The sequence below is a fragment of the Babylonia areolata genome, chromosome 14 (assembly GCF_041734735.1).
Source record: "Babylonia areolata isolate BAREFJ2019XMU chromosome 14, ASM4173473v1, whole genome shotgun sequence".
In the NCBI taxonomy this organism is placed as follows: domain Eukaryota; kingdom Metazoa; phylum Mollusca; class Gastropoda; order Neogastropoda; family Buccinidae; genus Babylonia; species Babylonia areolata.
Genome location: NC_134889.1, coordinates 36,181,297 through 36,196,919, shown reverse-complemented (window position 1 = coordinate 36,196,919; position 15,623 = coordinate 36,181,297). Strand labels below are relative to the sequence as shown.

Below are 15,623 nucleotides of genomic sequence, written 5' to 3'. Positions count from 1 at the left end.
GACATCCTGATCTTTCTCAGGTGACAACCCTTCACTGACATCCTGATCTTTCTGAGTGCTGATAGAGAATGGTGACTGACATCCTGATCTTTCTCAGGTGACAAACCTTCACTGACATCCTGATCTTTCAATGAGGTGACAGCCCTTCACTGACATCCTGATCTTTCAGTGACGTGACAGCCCTTCACTGATATCCTGGCCTGTAAGCTCAACCTTAACACAATGAGGTGACAGCCCTTCACTGGCATCCTGGCCTGTAAGCTCAACCTTAACTCAATGAGGTGACAGCCCCTCACTGGCGAGCATACTTGTCAGCAGCAGGAGGGTTAATGAAATATCTAATAGCTTGACAGCAGCAGTGGAGGGTTAACGGAATGTCTGACAGCTTGTCAGTATATCTGCTGAAGTGGCTTTCTACACGCTTAATTATGAGGTGTGTGAGCGTCTTGGTAAACATTTGGCAAAAAGTGAATAGAAGCGTATGAAAGACTTGCAGGCAAACCTGGGCATAGAATATCAAGGGTCAGGGTCTAAAGAAAGGTTTGAGAAGAGAGCAAACAGTGATTCAAGGGTGGGGGGAGGTGGGGGTGGGGGGGGAGGGGAGGAGGTGGTTGTGTATGTTTGCATGTGAACTATAAACATACATCAGCATGTGGGATACCACTGGTTCCATCACGTTTGGTGTGCACAATGTGTGTGTGGGAATGGGAACTATAAACATACATCAGCATGTGGGATACCACCAGTTCCATCACGTTTGGTGTGCACAATGTGTGTGTGGGAATGGGAACTATAAACATACATCAGCATGTGGGATACCACAGGTTCCATCACGTTTGGTGTGCACAATGTGTGTGTGGGAATGGGAACTATAAACATACATCAGCATGTGGGATACCACTGGTTCCATCACGTTTGGTGTGCACAATGTGTGTGTGGGAATGGGAACTATAAACATACATCAGCATGTGGGATACCACCAGTTTCATCACGTTTGGTGTGCACAATGTGTGTGTGGGAATGGGAACTATAAACATACATCAGCATGTGGGATACCACTGGTTCCATCACGTTTGGTGTGCACAATGTGTGTGTGGGAATGGGAACTATAAACATACATCAGCATGTGGGATACCACCAGTTTCATCACGTTTGGTGTGCACAATGTGTGTGTGGGAATGGGAACTATAAACATACATCAGCATGTGGGATACCACCAGTTTCATCATGGTTTCACGTGCACTAACATCATGTGTAACAACGGGAATAGTGCACATATGACAGCACATGTAAGGCCACCAGCTCCATCACGTTTGGTGTGTGAGAGAGGGAACAAACAAGCGCATACGAGAACCAGAGGTCCCACTCCCCAGCCCTTACCCTGTGAATATGATCACTTCGTTAGGACTGTATCTGGACCTGATCACTTCGTTAGGACTGTATCTGGACCTGATCACTTCGTTAGGATTGTATCTGGACCTGATCACTTCATTAGGACCTGATCACTTCGTTAGGATTTTATCATCTGGACCTGATCACTTCATTAGGATTGTATCTGGACCTGATCACTTCATTAGGACCTGATCACTTCGTTAGGATTTTATCATCTGGACCTGATCACTTCGTTAGGATTGTATCTGGACCTTAGGATTTTATCATCTGGACCTGATCACTTCGTTAGGATTTTATCATCTGGACCTGATCACTTCGTTAGGATTGTATCTGAACCTGATCACTTCGTTAGGACCTGATCACTTCGTTAGGATTTTATCATCTGGACCTGATCACTTCGTTAGGATTTTATCATCTGGACCTGATCACTTTGTTAGGATTGTATCTGGACCTGATCACTTCGTTAGGATTTTATCTGGACCTGATCACTTTATTAGGATTTTATCTGGGCCTGAAAGCCTCTTCCTGCTAAATCCTCTCACTCAGTTCTGCAGCTGTTGAAGTTGTTTCAAACCATGGTGATCCATGTTCACAGCAGTCTTCCTTTTAGTTTTACCATTTACAACTGGATATGGCAAAGAACACACACACACACACACACACACACACACACACACACACACACACACACATATACACACACACTCACATATACACCTATACACACTTCTCCCTTCCAACATATTACATCAATTTAATTAAAAAGACGTTCAAATGAATAACAAAATTTTGTTAAACTTCTTTTTCCCATTTAATCTTTTTTCAATGTCCATACCTCTCAGTGCTACACAGTAAGCAGGTCATTCATTAAAAAAAAGAAAATAATAATGCTGTTACTTTTCACAAGGACTTTGAATCATTCTGCTGGGACATCAAACATGAATACAACTTTTAATCAATCCACAGGACCTGATCATCAAACATGAATACAACTTTTAATCAATCTACTGGGACCTGATCATCAAACATGAATACAACTTTTAATCAATCCACTAGGACCTGATCATTAAACATGAATACAACTTTTAATCAATCTACTGGGACCTGATCATTAAACATGAATACAACTTTTAATCAATCCACTAGGACCTGATCATTAAACATGAATACAACTTTTAATCAATCCACAGGACCTGATCATCAAACATGAATACAACTTTTAATCAATCCACAGGACCTGATCATCAAACATGAATACAACTTTTAATCAATCCACAGGACCTGATCATCAAACATGAATACAACTTTTAATCAATCCACAGGACCTGATCATCAAACATGAATACAACTTTTAATCAATCCACAGGACCTGATCATCAAACATGAATACAACTTTTAATCAATCCACAGGACCTGATCATCAAACATGAATACAACTTTTAATCAATCCACAGGACCTGATCATCAAACATGCATACCAGTAATGTACCACAGTTTAAGAACGTCACTAAGTGGAGAGACAGGGATCTTTGCCTGAAACTCTGACCCTATCCCACAACCACCACAAGTGGAGACAGTTGGTGACGTATTCAGCAGTGCAGTGCCCCAATGACCAAACCAGGTTTCAGGACCAGTGGCAGCGACCTTTTTTGGTGGGAGGAGGGAGGAGGGGGTGGGGGGGAAGAGGGGAGAGGGGGGCGGGGGTCATACCTTGGTATAACGAGTGAAATACTGATGAGGAAAGTAGGAACCCAGGCTAACCGAGAAAGAAGGAACCACTTCCATCCTCTTTGATGTGAGAACAGGGCCAGCAGTTATTCTTACACACAGGACAGAACCACTTCCATCCTCTTTGATGTGAGAACAGGGCCAGCAGTTATTCTTACACACAGGACAGAACCACTTCCATCCTCTTTGATGTGAGAACAGGGCCAGCAGTTATTCTTACACACAGGACAGAACCACTTCCATCCTCTTTGATAATAACAGTGATCATGGTCTCATTACCCCCAAAGGAGACAATACCAATAATAGTGAACATTATCACTGTAATGGCGCTTACAGCTCTCCAAGGAAATAAGCGTCTTAAAATGCACTTTATTATTATTATTATTATTATTATTATTCTTATTATCAGTGCTAATCATTTCAGTACTCCTCCCCCACCAAGATAATCAAGAGGAGTGTGCAATTAATGTCAGCATTAACTGTCTAAATGTAGCTGTGTCGCCGTCACCTCCCCTCCAGTGCAACATGATGTGTTCAAGGAAAAGGAAGGCACAACCTAACTCATTCTACTCCAGGTGCAAGTTAACTCCTACCATGATTACTTCCCCTGTGGACCAGGTATGACTATTCTCATACCAACACACTATTCTAATTTCGTTCATTCTTGCATTTGTATTTGTATTTCTTTTTATCACAACAGATTTCTCTGTGTGAAATTCGGGCTGCTCTCCTCAAGGAGAGCGCATCGCTATACTACAGTGCCACCCATTTTTAAATATTTTTTCCTGCATGAAGTTTTATTTGTTTTTCCTATCGAAATGGATTTTTCTACAGAATTTTGCCAGGAACAACCCTTTTGTTGCCGTGGGTTCTTTTACGTGCGCTAAGTGCATGCTGCACACGGGACCTTGGTTTATCGTCTCATCCAAATGACTAGCGTCCAGACCACCACTCAAGATCTAGTGGAGGGGGAGAAAATATCGGCAGCTGAGCCGTGATTTGAACCAGCACTCTCAGATTCTCTCGCTTCCTAGGCGGTTCGCGTTACCTCTAGGCCATCACTCCACTCCTTGCTTGGTACAACTGGCAATCTAAACTGATCGGTTTACGGATTTCGGAAGCATAAAAACGAAGCTATGTTTGAGCGATTAAATCGAACAATACCCCCATCGATTTTCGCCTTTTTAGTGAACCACCCAGTTTCACTGCAGTGGTCTCAGGTTGTACTGGTCCAGGGGAGGTGTAGCAAGCAGGGGGTTGTGGGGTAGAATGAGTTAAGACAAAACTGAACTCAAGCAAAGCAAGATATAACCTTCCACCATGTGAGTCAGTGGGAACATGAGTGCGCGCTCACACACACACACACACACACACACACACACACACAAACACATACATACACACTCACACAACAAAGACGTTGAAGACAAAAAACTGAAAGAAAGAAAGAAAAAAGTATGATTTTGTATACCTGTCTTGGCAAGAACCATGGATGTAACTATGACAACACAGACCAACAAGAAGGAAGATTAGAAATGAACATAGTTCACTCAGAAATGTGTGTGTGTGTGTGTGTGTGTGTGTGTGTGTGTGTGTGTGTGTGTTGTTCTTGTTTTTCTTTTTTGTTTTTGCTTAATGTGTGACACAGCTCAAAATTAGTACAGATGTGAGAGAGTCACTAAAACTAAACAACAGCAAAAACCAATAAACTGTGAGCACACACATATTTAGGCAAGACCTTGCACAAGAGATCAGTTATCAACTGCAAATGTTAGAACACACACACACACACACACACGCATGCACATGCCATTTCGGGGTTGAACAAGCTCAATGGCAACAAAGGACTTGGGAGTTTGAAGAGGTATTGTGTGGTCAGTGCCATCAGACAAATGATCTGAAAATCTCCCGTGACTGGCATGTGCATGTCTGCATGTGTGTGTGTGTGTGTGTGAGAGAGAGAGAGAGAGAGAGAGAGAGAGAGAGAGAGAGAGAGGGAGGGAGGGAGAGAGTGAGAGTAGACAAAAGAGCATAACGTTCAGCCTCATGCACACACACACACACACACACACACACAAACACACACACTCATACTCCCATACACACACATGCACACAAACAATACAAACACACATTCAGGCTGTCATTGACAAACACACACGCACATGCCCAACACAGAACAACACCAAACTTACCTTGTTAGGAACACCACGGGAAGTGTTGGAGGAGAGCGACGAGAGTGTTGTCCCCTGTCCAGAATTCCCTCCCCTGTCTCTCTCCGACAGCCCACCCCCATTCTGCTTCACCTCTGCAAGGAACAGAGAAATGGCAAACCCAGCATCAAACACTGAGAGAGACAGAGACAGAGACAGAGAGAGAGAGAGAGAGAGAATGAACGAACAAACAAACAAAATTTTATTTTATGATGGTAAAGGAGTAAGCACAAAGTACTTGTTTACATCCAGCCCTCTGGGCAAGAATAATAATTGAGAAAAGAAAAAATAAAATAAAATAAAATAAAAATTTCAAAAGCGAGCCAATTCACAACACCAACGTCAAAATTACACAAGCATGTGCAAATATAAACATAGAACTTAGGTACAATACAATATCGCGATAGATGAATGACAGTGAGGACAATAGGGTAGGGGCGTGGTGGAGAGCAGAAGGAGAGAGAGAGAGAGAGAGAGAGAGAGAAAGCATTTGCATATATGGGTGTACGTGTCGATGTACTTGTAGATAGATGGATGTATATCTATGTTTGAGTGAGTGAGCGTGTGTGTGTTCATGAGTGTGTGCGTGCGTGAATGTGTTGGGGTGTGTGTGTGTGTGTGAAAGAGAGAGAGAGAGAGAGAGAGAAAGCGCTTAAGTGCTTGCTTGCTTGCTTGTGTGTGTGTGTATCAAGGGGAGGGGAAGAGGGAGATGAAGGAGGAGAAGAAGAAGAAGAGGATGAAGAAGAAGAGGATGAAGAAGAACAAGAGAGGCAAGGCCTTCAAGACTCACTTGTGATACACTTTTTAAAAAAATCCAAGGTTTTTATGTATTGAGTATAAAGCATTTACTGTTATATTTATATTTTTTGTATTCTCTAAACTTGGCGCTTTCATCTGATATTCGACCCAACAAAAGATCTGTCATTATTATCATTTTTTGTTCAAACAGGAACTTCTTTTGCTAAGCATGGAAGTTTTGTTTATTGCAAACGTTTTGGTGCAGACAGTAAAATAAGGGAAATTACTCTGTAATTAATGCTAGGGGACTTAGTTTGCTTTAAACTGATCTTTCTCATCTTAAACATTACATTTTCAAATTATACTCAATACATAAAAAGCTTGGATTTTTTTTTTTTTTAAAGTGCATCACAAGTGAGTCTTGAAGGCCTTGCCTCTCTTGTTTCAAAATGTAATGTTTAAGATGAGAAAGATCAGATTGAAGCAAATTAAGTCCCCTAGCATTAATTAGAGTAATTTCCCTTTTTTACCATCTGCACCAAAACGTTTGCAAAATAAATAAAACTTCCATGCTTAGCAAAAGAAGTTCCTGTTTGAACAAAAAATGATAATTATGACTGCTCTTGTTGTTGGGTCGAATATCAGATCAAAGTGCCAAGTTTAGAGAATACAAAAAATATAAATATAACAGTAAATGCAGTTTGCATATAATTAGGCTTCATTTTTTTTTTTTTGTTTTTTTTTTGTGCCCATCCCAGAGGTGCAATATTGTTTTAAACAAGATGACTAAAAAGAACTGAATTTTTCCTATTTTTATGCCTAATTTGGTGTCAACCGACAAAGTATTTGCAGAGAAAATGTCAATGTTAAAGTTTACCACGGACACACAGACACACACACACACACACACACACACACACACAGACAACCGAACACCGGGTTAAAACATAGACTCACTCTGTTTACACAAGTGAGTCAAAAAGACAAGAAGAAATGAGAAGGAGAGAAAGAAGAAGAAAACAGAAGACAAAAAAAGTAGAGGAGGAGGGAGAAGAGGCTAACAAAAAAGAACAATAAAACAATGAAATAAATCAAATAAAAACAAACAATAAAGCAATGAAATAAATCAAATAAAAACAAACAGCAAAACATGAACTGCAAGTCAAGCATAGTTACGATAAATATTTGAGCGGAAAAACGATAAACAAATTTTTAAAGGCAAACTGATCAAGCAAGAAAAACAATACATCACGAAAAAAACAACAGAAAAAACACCTGGCCAAAAAATAACTACACCAAGATATCAAATATAACACCCACTTAGCCATCTCAGTACACAGACATAATTAAGGGTTCAGACACAATCAGACTAGGACCCATTTCAACCTGCAAAAACATTAACAACAGGCACCACCTATCAAATATATCAGCAAGAATAGAGACACCACTCTAAAGTAAGGCTGATAACACCAACAGCAATGCCAGCTGAATCTGATAAAGATGCCTTTACTACTCTGATTACATCTTACACAGCAAAACATAAATAACACTTTCTTTTGTTTATATCATCAACAAAAGTAATGATGCCATCATTGTGACTAAGTCTTACCACCGTCAACATAAACTGAGGCCAATCATCATATCTACCAAATACTACACAGTCCAATCATCATATCTACCAAATACTACACAGTCCAACAAGAATCAAATTTAAATAACACTAACTGCTACACATTTTCATATTGACATATTGACCAATATGACAGTTTCACACAATGAAAATATAGCAAGACAAAATTGTCTTGCTTACCATTTTGATAGAGCCTCACAAAGTCTGTATAAAACAAATGGCTACTCCATCAAAAAGAGTAACAAGAATCCCTTTACTTTCCAACCATCAGGAAAGACAGCCGCTTTACCTCTACACTGAGAAAGAACGCCGGAGATGTAGTGTAAACAGGGTATGGAATCAACAGGATAAATTCCAAGCGTAGTGATAATCCATGAACATGCATGCTGCATCTCTTCACTTTGAGTGACACGCTCAAGAAAAAAAGAATTCCCGACAGCGTAAAGAAAGATGAATTCTCAGCAGTGTGACAAAAGAGAGAGACAAGTTCAGCAGTTCAATGCGCCGCAAGTGACTGTCAGGGAGGTTACTTTTCAATGATCAAATACAGGGGGGCACCTTGCCAAATGATTGAGACATGCATCATCTGTGTCACCATGCAGACATGTGCACATCTTCAATGGCTGTTAACCTTCATAGCAATGATTCGAACAAGGTCAACAACTGGAAAGAACAAAAGAGAGAAAGACAGAGAGAGAGAGAGACAGAGAGAGAGACAGAGAGAGAGAGAGAGACAGAGAGAGACAGAGAGAGAGAGAGAGAGAGAGAGAGAGAGAGCATGCATGCACAGGCAGGTACAAGTTTACAAACATTCTGAGTGTGAGTGAGCGATGGGACAACAGGACAAATCAACAAATCAAACTGCATCTCTGCTTGCATGCAAGTATGCGTGCATATATATTCATGTGGAGTGATGGCCTAGAGGTAACGCGTCCGCCTAGGAAGCGAGAGAATCTAAGCGTGCTGGTTTGAATCATCTCAGGGAGAGTGCTCACTACAGCGTCACCCATTTTTTTGGCATTTTTTCTTGAATGCAGTTTTGTTTTTCCTATCAAAAACCTCAGTTTATCGTCTCATCCGAATGACTAGCGTCCAGACCACCACTCAAGGTCTAGCGGAGGGGGAGAAAATATCAGTGGCTGAGCCGTGAGTGGAACCAGCATGCTCAGATTCTCTTGCTTCCTTGACAGATGCATTACCTCCAGGCCATCACTCCACATGTCTCATCTAGCAATGGGGCAGTGATCAACGACCTCTGTCTGATCAAAGGTCAGGTCCAACAAGCAAGAGACAACCATCATGGACGTCCCAGGCCGTGATCTGAATCAAACATGTCCCTACAAACAACAGGCGCCACTTAACTCCAACTAAGTGTCCACTGACATAAAAGTGTATGGAATCTACTCTTGTTAGCAGCTTTATTGAAGCGGTATCCTGTACTTGTATTGCTCTTTTTGTCACAAAGTATTTCTCTGTCAGAAATTTGGGCTGCTCTCCCGACAGAGAGCACGTCGCTACACTAAGAGCACTACCCTTTTCTCTTTTTTTTCTGCCTGCAATTTTATTTGTTTTCCTGTCCGCTGAAGCAGAGCTGAAACTAGGAACAGAACTCCATTGACTATGAAACAAGGCAGGGACTACTGTGGTGGGGGGGTCTGACAGTGACCTGAAAGCAGCTGCTTATGGACTTCTGGGACTCAGATTGTAATGGGTACATAACACACACACACACATGCATGGGCGTATTTGCGAAAGATTGGATGACCCTGTATTCCTTCATGTCACTGTTAGTACATGCATCAATGCCAATGACTGAGTTTGATAGATTTTTTTTTTTCTTTTCTAATTTTAATAAATGTTAAATCTCGGGAAAGAGGTGGCTCAAAGGCAGCACAGGGACATGACAAAAACACTGATTACGGTTGGGAGGCACGGTGCACATCACATGAATGGTAGAACTGTTATGGCATGTCAGATAAATAGATTTTCTTTTCTTTCTTTTTTCTTTTTTTCTTGACCTGTCAGAATCATGAGTCAATCAAAAGTGCTGTCAGTCATATCAGCAGATTTAATTTAACCTGCCAACCAAGAAAAGCAAAGTCTACAAAGACTGACAGCCACAAATGGGGCTCAACATGAAACTTAAACCAGTAATTTCAACGACCAAAAGCTGAAAAAATGGTCTGGAGATATAAACTCCAGATCAGACATGTGAACGCTCAGACTTCCAGAGTCATTTCCCTTCTTTTGATGATGTCATCAGTGATGTCACTATGCCCGTGAATTGTACATGCATGGCAAGTCAAGGGACTAAATCAAACAAAAGCTCTATAAAACAGGCAGCCACAAACGGGACTGGCAAGGAAACGTCAGACTGGGAATTCTTTCAGACTGGGAATTCTTTCAGGCTGGCAATACTAAACGTAAAAGCAGCACACGACGCCGATGATGACAACCGCTGTCTAAGCTACTAAGGACTAGAGAGAGAGTACAGGTCAAAGTACATCAGTCAGCCAGCACATGCATGCCCCTTGATCAGTGTGGTTATGACGTTATCAACATGACATTTCTCACGGCTCGCGTTCTACCTCTGACGGACGATGAGCGCTTCATCTGGGTCTGTGCCGGTGTGCTGCCGCTGCCGTCAGTCTTGTGTTTGTGTCGCGCTGAACACAAGTTTACAAATACACACAACCGCTGTCATTATTAGACACTGCTGTGGTGTGGTTGTTGTTTTTGGTTGGGTTTTTTGTGTGTGTCATGCTGAACACAAGTTTACAATACATTCAACCAATGTCATTACAGACACTGTTGTGTTGTGGTGGTTTGGGGTTTTTTTTGTTTGTTTTTTGTCATGCTGAACACAAGTTTACAATACATACAACCGCTGTCATTACAGACAATGCTGTGTTGTGGTGGTTTGGGTTTTTTTTTGTTTGCTTTTTGTCAAGCTGAACACAAATTTACAATACATTCAACCGCTGTCATTATTAGACACTGCTGTGGTGTGGCTTTTGTTTTTTTTGTTTGTGTCGTGCTGAACACAAGTTTACAATACACACAACCGCTGTCATTATTAGACACTGCTGTGGTGTGGCTTTTGTTTTTTTTGTTTGTGTCGTGCTGAACACAAGTTTACAATACACACAACCGCTGTCATTATTAGACACTGCTGTGGTGTGGTTTTTGTTTGTTTGGGTTTTTTGTGTCTGTGTGTCGTGCTGAACAAAGAGTACAATACATTCAACCAATGTCATTACTTCAGACACTGCTGTGTTGTGGTGTTTTGGGGTGGGGGGGGGGGTTGTTGTTGTTGTTGTTTTTTGTTGTTGTTTTTTTGTTGTGCTGAACACAAGTTTACAATACACACAACTGCTGTCATTATCAGACACTGCTGTGTCATGTTTTTTGTTGGTAGGTTTGTTTGTTCTTGCTATAATTGACACTAAATACCCTGTAGTCTCTCCCAGTTCAGCACTAGCCAATGCTGGTCTACTGTTGTCTTCATGCATTCTCCCAAAACAGGATCAAAATAATAAAGGGGGTTTAAATGTATCTAAAATTTGAACTTCAAGGTACCAAAAAAACAACAACAAAAAACCAACAAAAAAACACCAAACCCCAAAACACCAAAATACATGCACAACCAAAGGACATTCAGATTCCGATTGTTCACATCTCATGAACTTAATAACTGAAAGATTTAACGGGTGTTTAAATGCATTTACAATTATAATTTCATGGTGAAAACCATGCACAGTCATGGGACCTTCTGAACATCATCTTTTGTATCACATCATCTTTATAATGTAAAGATTTGATGGGTGTTCAGATACACCTAAAAAAGTGTCAGTGACTTTCAAAGTGAAAACAATGCATAACCACAGGACATTCTGAATTCTATCTTTCATATCAGCATGTTTTGTTTTGTTTATGAACAGTATCACTGGAGTGGGGGCCTTCATTAAAAGTTTGAGATGTGTTTAAACATCTAAAAATCTAATCTAAAAAAAAAGTACTTCATTTAAAAATATCTAAAAATTTCATTTCAAATTCAAGGTGAGAAGGATGCATAACTGAAAGGACATTCTGAAATGTATTATTCACATAACTGAAAGGACATTCTGAAATGTATTATTCACATAACTGAAAGGACATTCTGAAATGTATTATTCACATCATCATGTATACATATCTTACATCTTTAACCTTTCATCTTTTATCACCACAGCATGTTTCGCTGAAGACAACTGACAAGTTTTTTTGTTTTTTTTCATCAGTCTGTGACATTCATATATATATTAACAATTCAGAAAACACACACACACACACACACACACAAATTTCTCCTGATTTTTCACAGCAGTAAGAAATGAACAAGCCTGTGAAACTCTTGTGCAGGAAAACACATCACCATAGAAACCAGTCCACAAGACACACCATAACATGTCCTCCCTGTCAACATTTCAAGCTAAAAAAACAACAACAAAAAACAAGGCAAAAATCTGCAACGTGGAATTCCCAAAGAGCACAACAACAAAAGAGAGAATCCACAAACTGAGCGTTCATGAACAGGGGACTTCAAAACATGTGATCACAATGACTAACACTTCAAACATAGCACTGATTATGATAATCAATTGATTGATGGCACTTCCAGTGCGATATTATTATTCTCGTTTTACAAGCTGAGTAAATGGAATGGTCTGAAGCTTTAAGGTGTGTGATGATGATGATGATAACAACAACAACAATAATAACAATACTAATAGTAAAAAGCATCACCAACACCATAACATAATAATCACAATAATCATAACAATAACGGTATCACCAATAATACAATACTAATAGTAGCACTACAAATAACAATCACAGATTTAAATTTATTCAGCACTCTCCCCAGAAAGCTCACAATCACAAATAACATAAGACATGTTAAAATGAGCACACTGCAGTTAGACATGTTAAACTGAGCACACTGCAGTTAGACGTGTTAAAATGAGCACACTGCAGTTAGACATGTTAAAATGAGCACACTGCAGTTAAGACATGTTAAAATGAGCACACTGCAGTTAAGACATGTTAAAATGAGCACACTGCAGTTAGACATGTTAAAATGAGCACACTGCAGTTAAGACCTGTTAAAATGAGCACACTGCAGTTAGACATGTTAAAATGAGCACACTGCAGTTAAGACATGTTAAAATGAGCACACTGCAGTTAGACATGTTAAAATGAGCACACTGCAGTTAGACATGTTAAAATGAGCACGCTGCAGTAAGACATGTTAAAATGAGCTCACTGCAGTTAGACACGTTAAAATGAGCTCACTGCAGTTAGACACGTTAAAATGAGCACACTGCAGTTAAAACATGTTAAAATGAGCACACTGCAGTTAGACATGTTAAAATGAGCACACTGCAGTTAAGACTTGTTAAAATCAGCACACTGCAGTTAGACATGTTAAAATGAGCACACTGCAGTTAAGACATGTTAAAATGAGCACACTGCAGTTAGACATGTTAAAATGAGCACACTGCAGTTAAGACATGTTAAAATGAGCACACTGCAGTTAGACATGTTAAAATGAGCACACTGCAGTTACTGCAGTTAGACATGTTAAAATGAGCACACTGCAGTTAAGACATGTTAAAATGAGCACACTGCAGTTAGACATGTTAAAACGATTTGAACTTGGAACAATAAAAAGCAACCATTTAGTGGGGACGAATGACACATAAAAAGACACGCACTGTACATCAGTACCACAATCAGATGAGGTGTTTGGGTCATATAGCACTCCAAACTGATTATTTCCACTGAGACATATAGCACTCCTAACTGATTATTTCCACTGAGACATACAGCACTCCAAACTGATTATTTCCACTGAGACATACAGCACTCCAAACTGATTATTTCCACTGAGACATACAGCACTCCAAACTGATTATTTCCACTGAGACATACAGCACTCCAAACTGATTATTTCCACTGAGACCTCCCATGTCAACATTCATCTCGATGCTCCAATGGTTAAAATTTATACACACACGCACACACACACACACACATGCACACGCACATATTAATGTTAATCTGTGATGATTAGACAGCTACAAAAAGCACAGCACACTTTTTTTTTCTTTTTTTTTTTTTTTTTAATAATGTTTACAACAATGCATGTGCCCACTTAAGTGATTTGTTTTTCACACAACTGCTCTATAGCCACACAACAATGCCCATTTCAAATCACAGTTGAAGTCAAATGTAAAAAGAAAAAGAAAATTACAATTCATCACATGGATGGTTGTCTTATTTCTTTCTCCCATTTTTTTTTTTTTTTTTTTTTTCAAATTTACGACACATATACTTTTTTTTTTTTTAAATCATCATCAAAAATAAAACATCTGTAGAAATAAAAGTTACGAGTGTGTTGGAATATGAACACTTTGGTAATTCCATCCCTGCTCGTCATTTTGAACATTTTAACAACCAGGATTTTTTTTTTCTGTTTCTACTGAAGCTTCAACATTTTTCTGTGATTTATTTTTTTACTGGCTGGCTGGGATATTTCATAACAAGAATTAGAAATTACAAATGTTTGTTGAAGCCCCAAACACAGAAACCCACACAGAAGCAAAGATGGCAAATGGAGAGAATGAACCTTTCATTTTCGTCAGCAAGTTTATACCAATGTGAATTAAATATTCAAACCATTTATTTCAATGTTAAAGTGCTACAACCACAATGGACGCACACTGCCATTCATTTGTGAAGCCATTTCCATGCAGAATTCAAAATACGACTTTGTGGCTGAGCTGCTAGTTATGTATAAAGCAGACAAGTTAACAAGTTGTAATGAAAGGGTTCATAATACTACTTGCAATGTAAACTCTGCACAAAGAAGTGAAGACAAGAACTGAAAATACCTTTTTTTTTCTTTTTTTTTTTTTAATCATTGCACATTCTATTAGCGAGTACTCTCCAAAGGCCTTTTGTGTCTTCCAGCTGTATATTTTAATATTCAAAAGCTGTCACACAGCATGCTTGAGTATCAGCTGAACTCATGGATTTTTATTTTTAAGCATCAGCAATCAAATCAGGTTAAATGCAAAGAGAAAACAAAAACAAAAAAACCCCAAAAAACAACCCAAACAACATTCACTGATTTAGACAAGCTGAGGAAGAGTGGCAGAGCGGTTAAAATGCTTATCTGTTAACACAGTGTTTGTTAGTGTCTGAGTTCAATTCTCACTCTCGCCCTTTCTCCCAAATTTGACTGAAAAATCAAACAGAGAGTCGGAAAATCAAACAGAGAGTCACTGGAAAATCAAACAGAGAGTCACTGGAAAATCAAACAGAGAGAGAGTCATTGGACTGGAAAATCAAACAGAGAGTCACTGGAAAATCAAACAGAGTGACTGGAAAATCAAACAGAGAGTGACTGGAAAATCAAAGACAGAGTCACTGGAAAATCAAACAGAGTGACTGGAAATCAAACTGGAAAATCAAACAGAGAGTCACTGGAAAATCAATCAGAGTCACTGGAAAATTAAACAGAGAGTCACTGGAAAATCAAACAGTCACTGGAAAATCAAACAGAGTGACTGGAAAACCAAACAGAGAGTCACTGGAAAATCAATCAGAGTCACTGGAAAATTAAACAGAGAGTCACTGGAAAATCAAACAGTCACTGGAAAATCAAACAGAGTGACTGGAAAACCAAACAGAGAGACACTGGAAAATCAAACAGAGTGACTGGAAAATCAAACAGAGAGTGACTGGAAAATCAAACAGAGGGACACTGGAAAATCAGAGTCACTGGAAAATCAAACAGAGAGTGACTGGAAAATCAAACAGAGTGACTGGAAAATCAAACAGAGAGTGACTGGAAATCAAACTGGAAAATCAAACAG

At 39.5% G+C, this 15,623-nt stretch overlaps 1 protein-coding gene across 7 annotated transcripts in view; it reads right to left on the bottom strand.

Moving 5' to 3' along the window:
• LOC143290022 (WD repeat-containing protein 47-like) overlaps window positions 1-15,623 on the bottom strand; it is a 74,590-nt gene that overhangs the window by 32,035 nt on the left and 26,932 nt on the right. For 5 of the 7 annotated variants that reach the window (XM_076599348.1, XM_076599351.1, XM_076599350.1 and 2 more), the window contains 2 exons: window positions 10,290-10,367; window positions 5,316-5,428 (listed from right to left, as the gene is read on the bottom strand). In XM_076599348.1, the coding sequence (XP_076455463.1) occupies window positions 5,316-5,428; window positions 10,290-10,367 (191 nt within the window). The remainder of the gene's footprint in view (window positions 1-5,315; window positions 5,429-10,289; window positions 10,368-15,623) is intronic. The other 2 variants (XM_076599352.1, XM_076599354.1) reach the window with 1 other exon arrangement.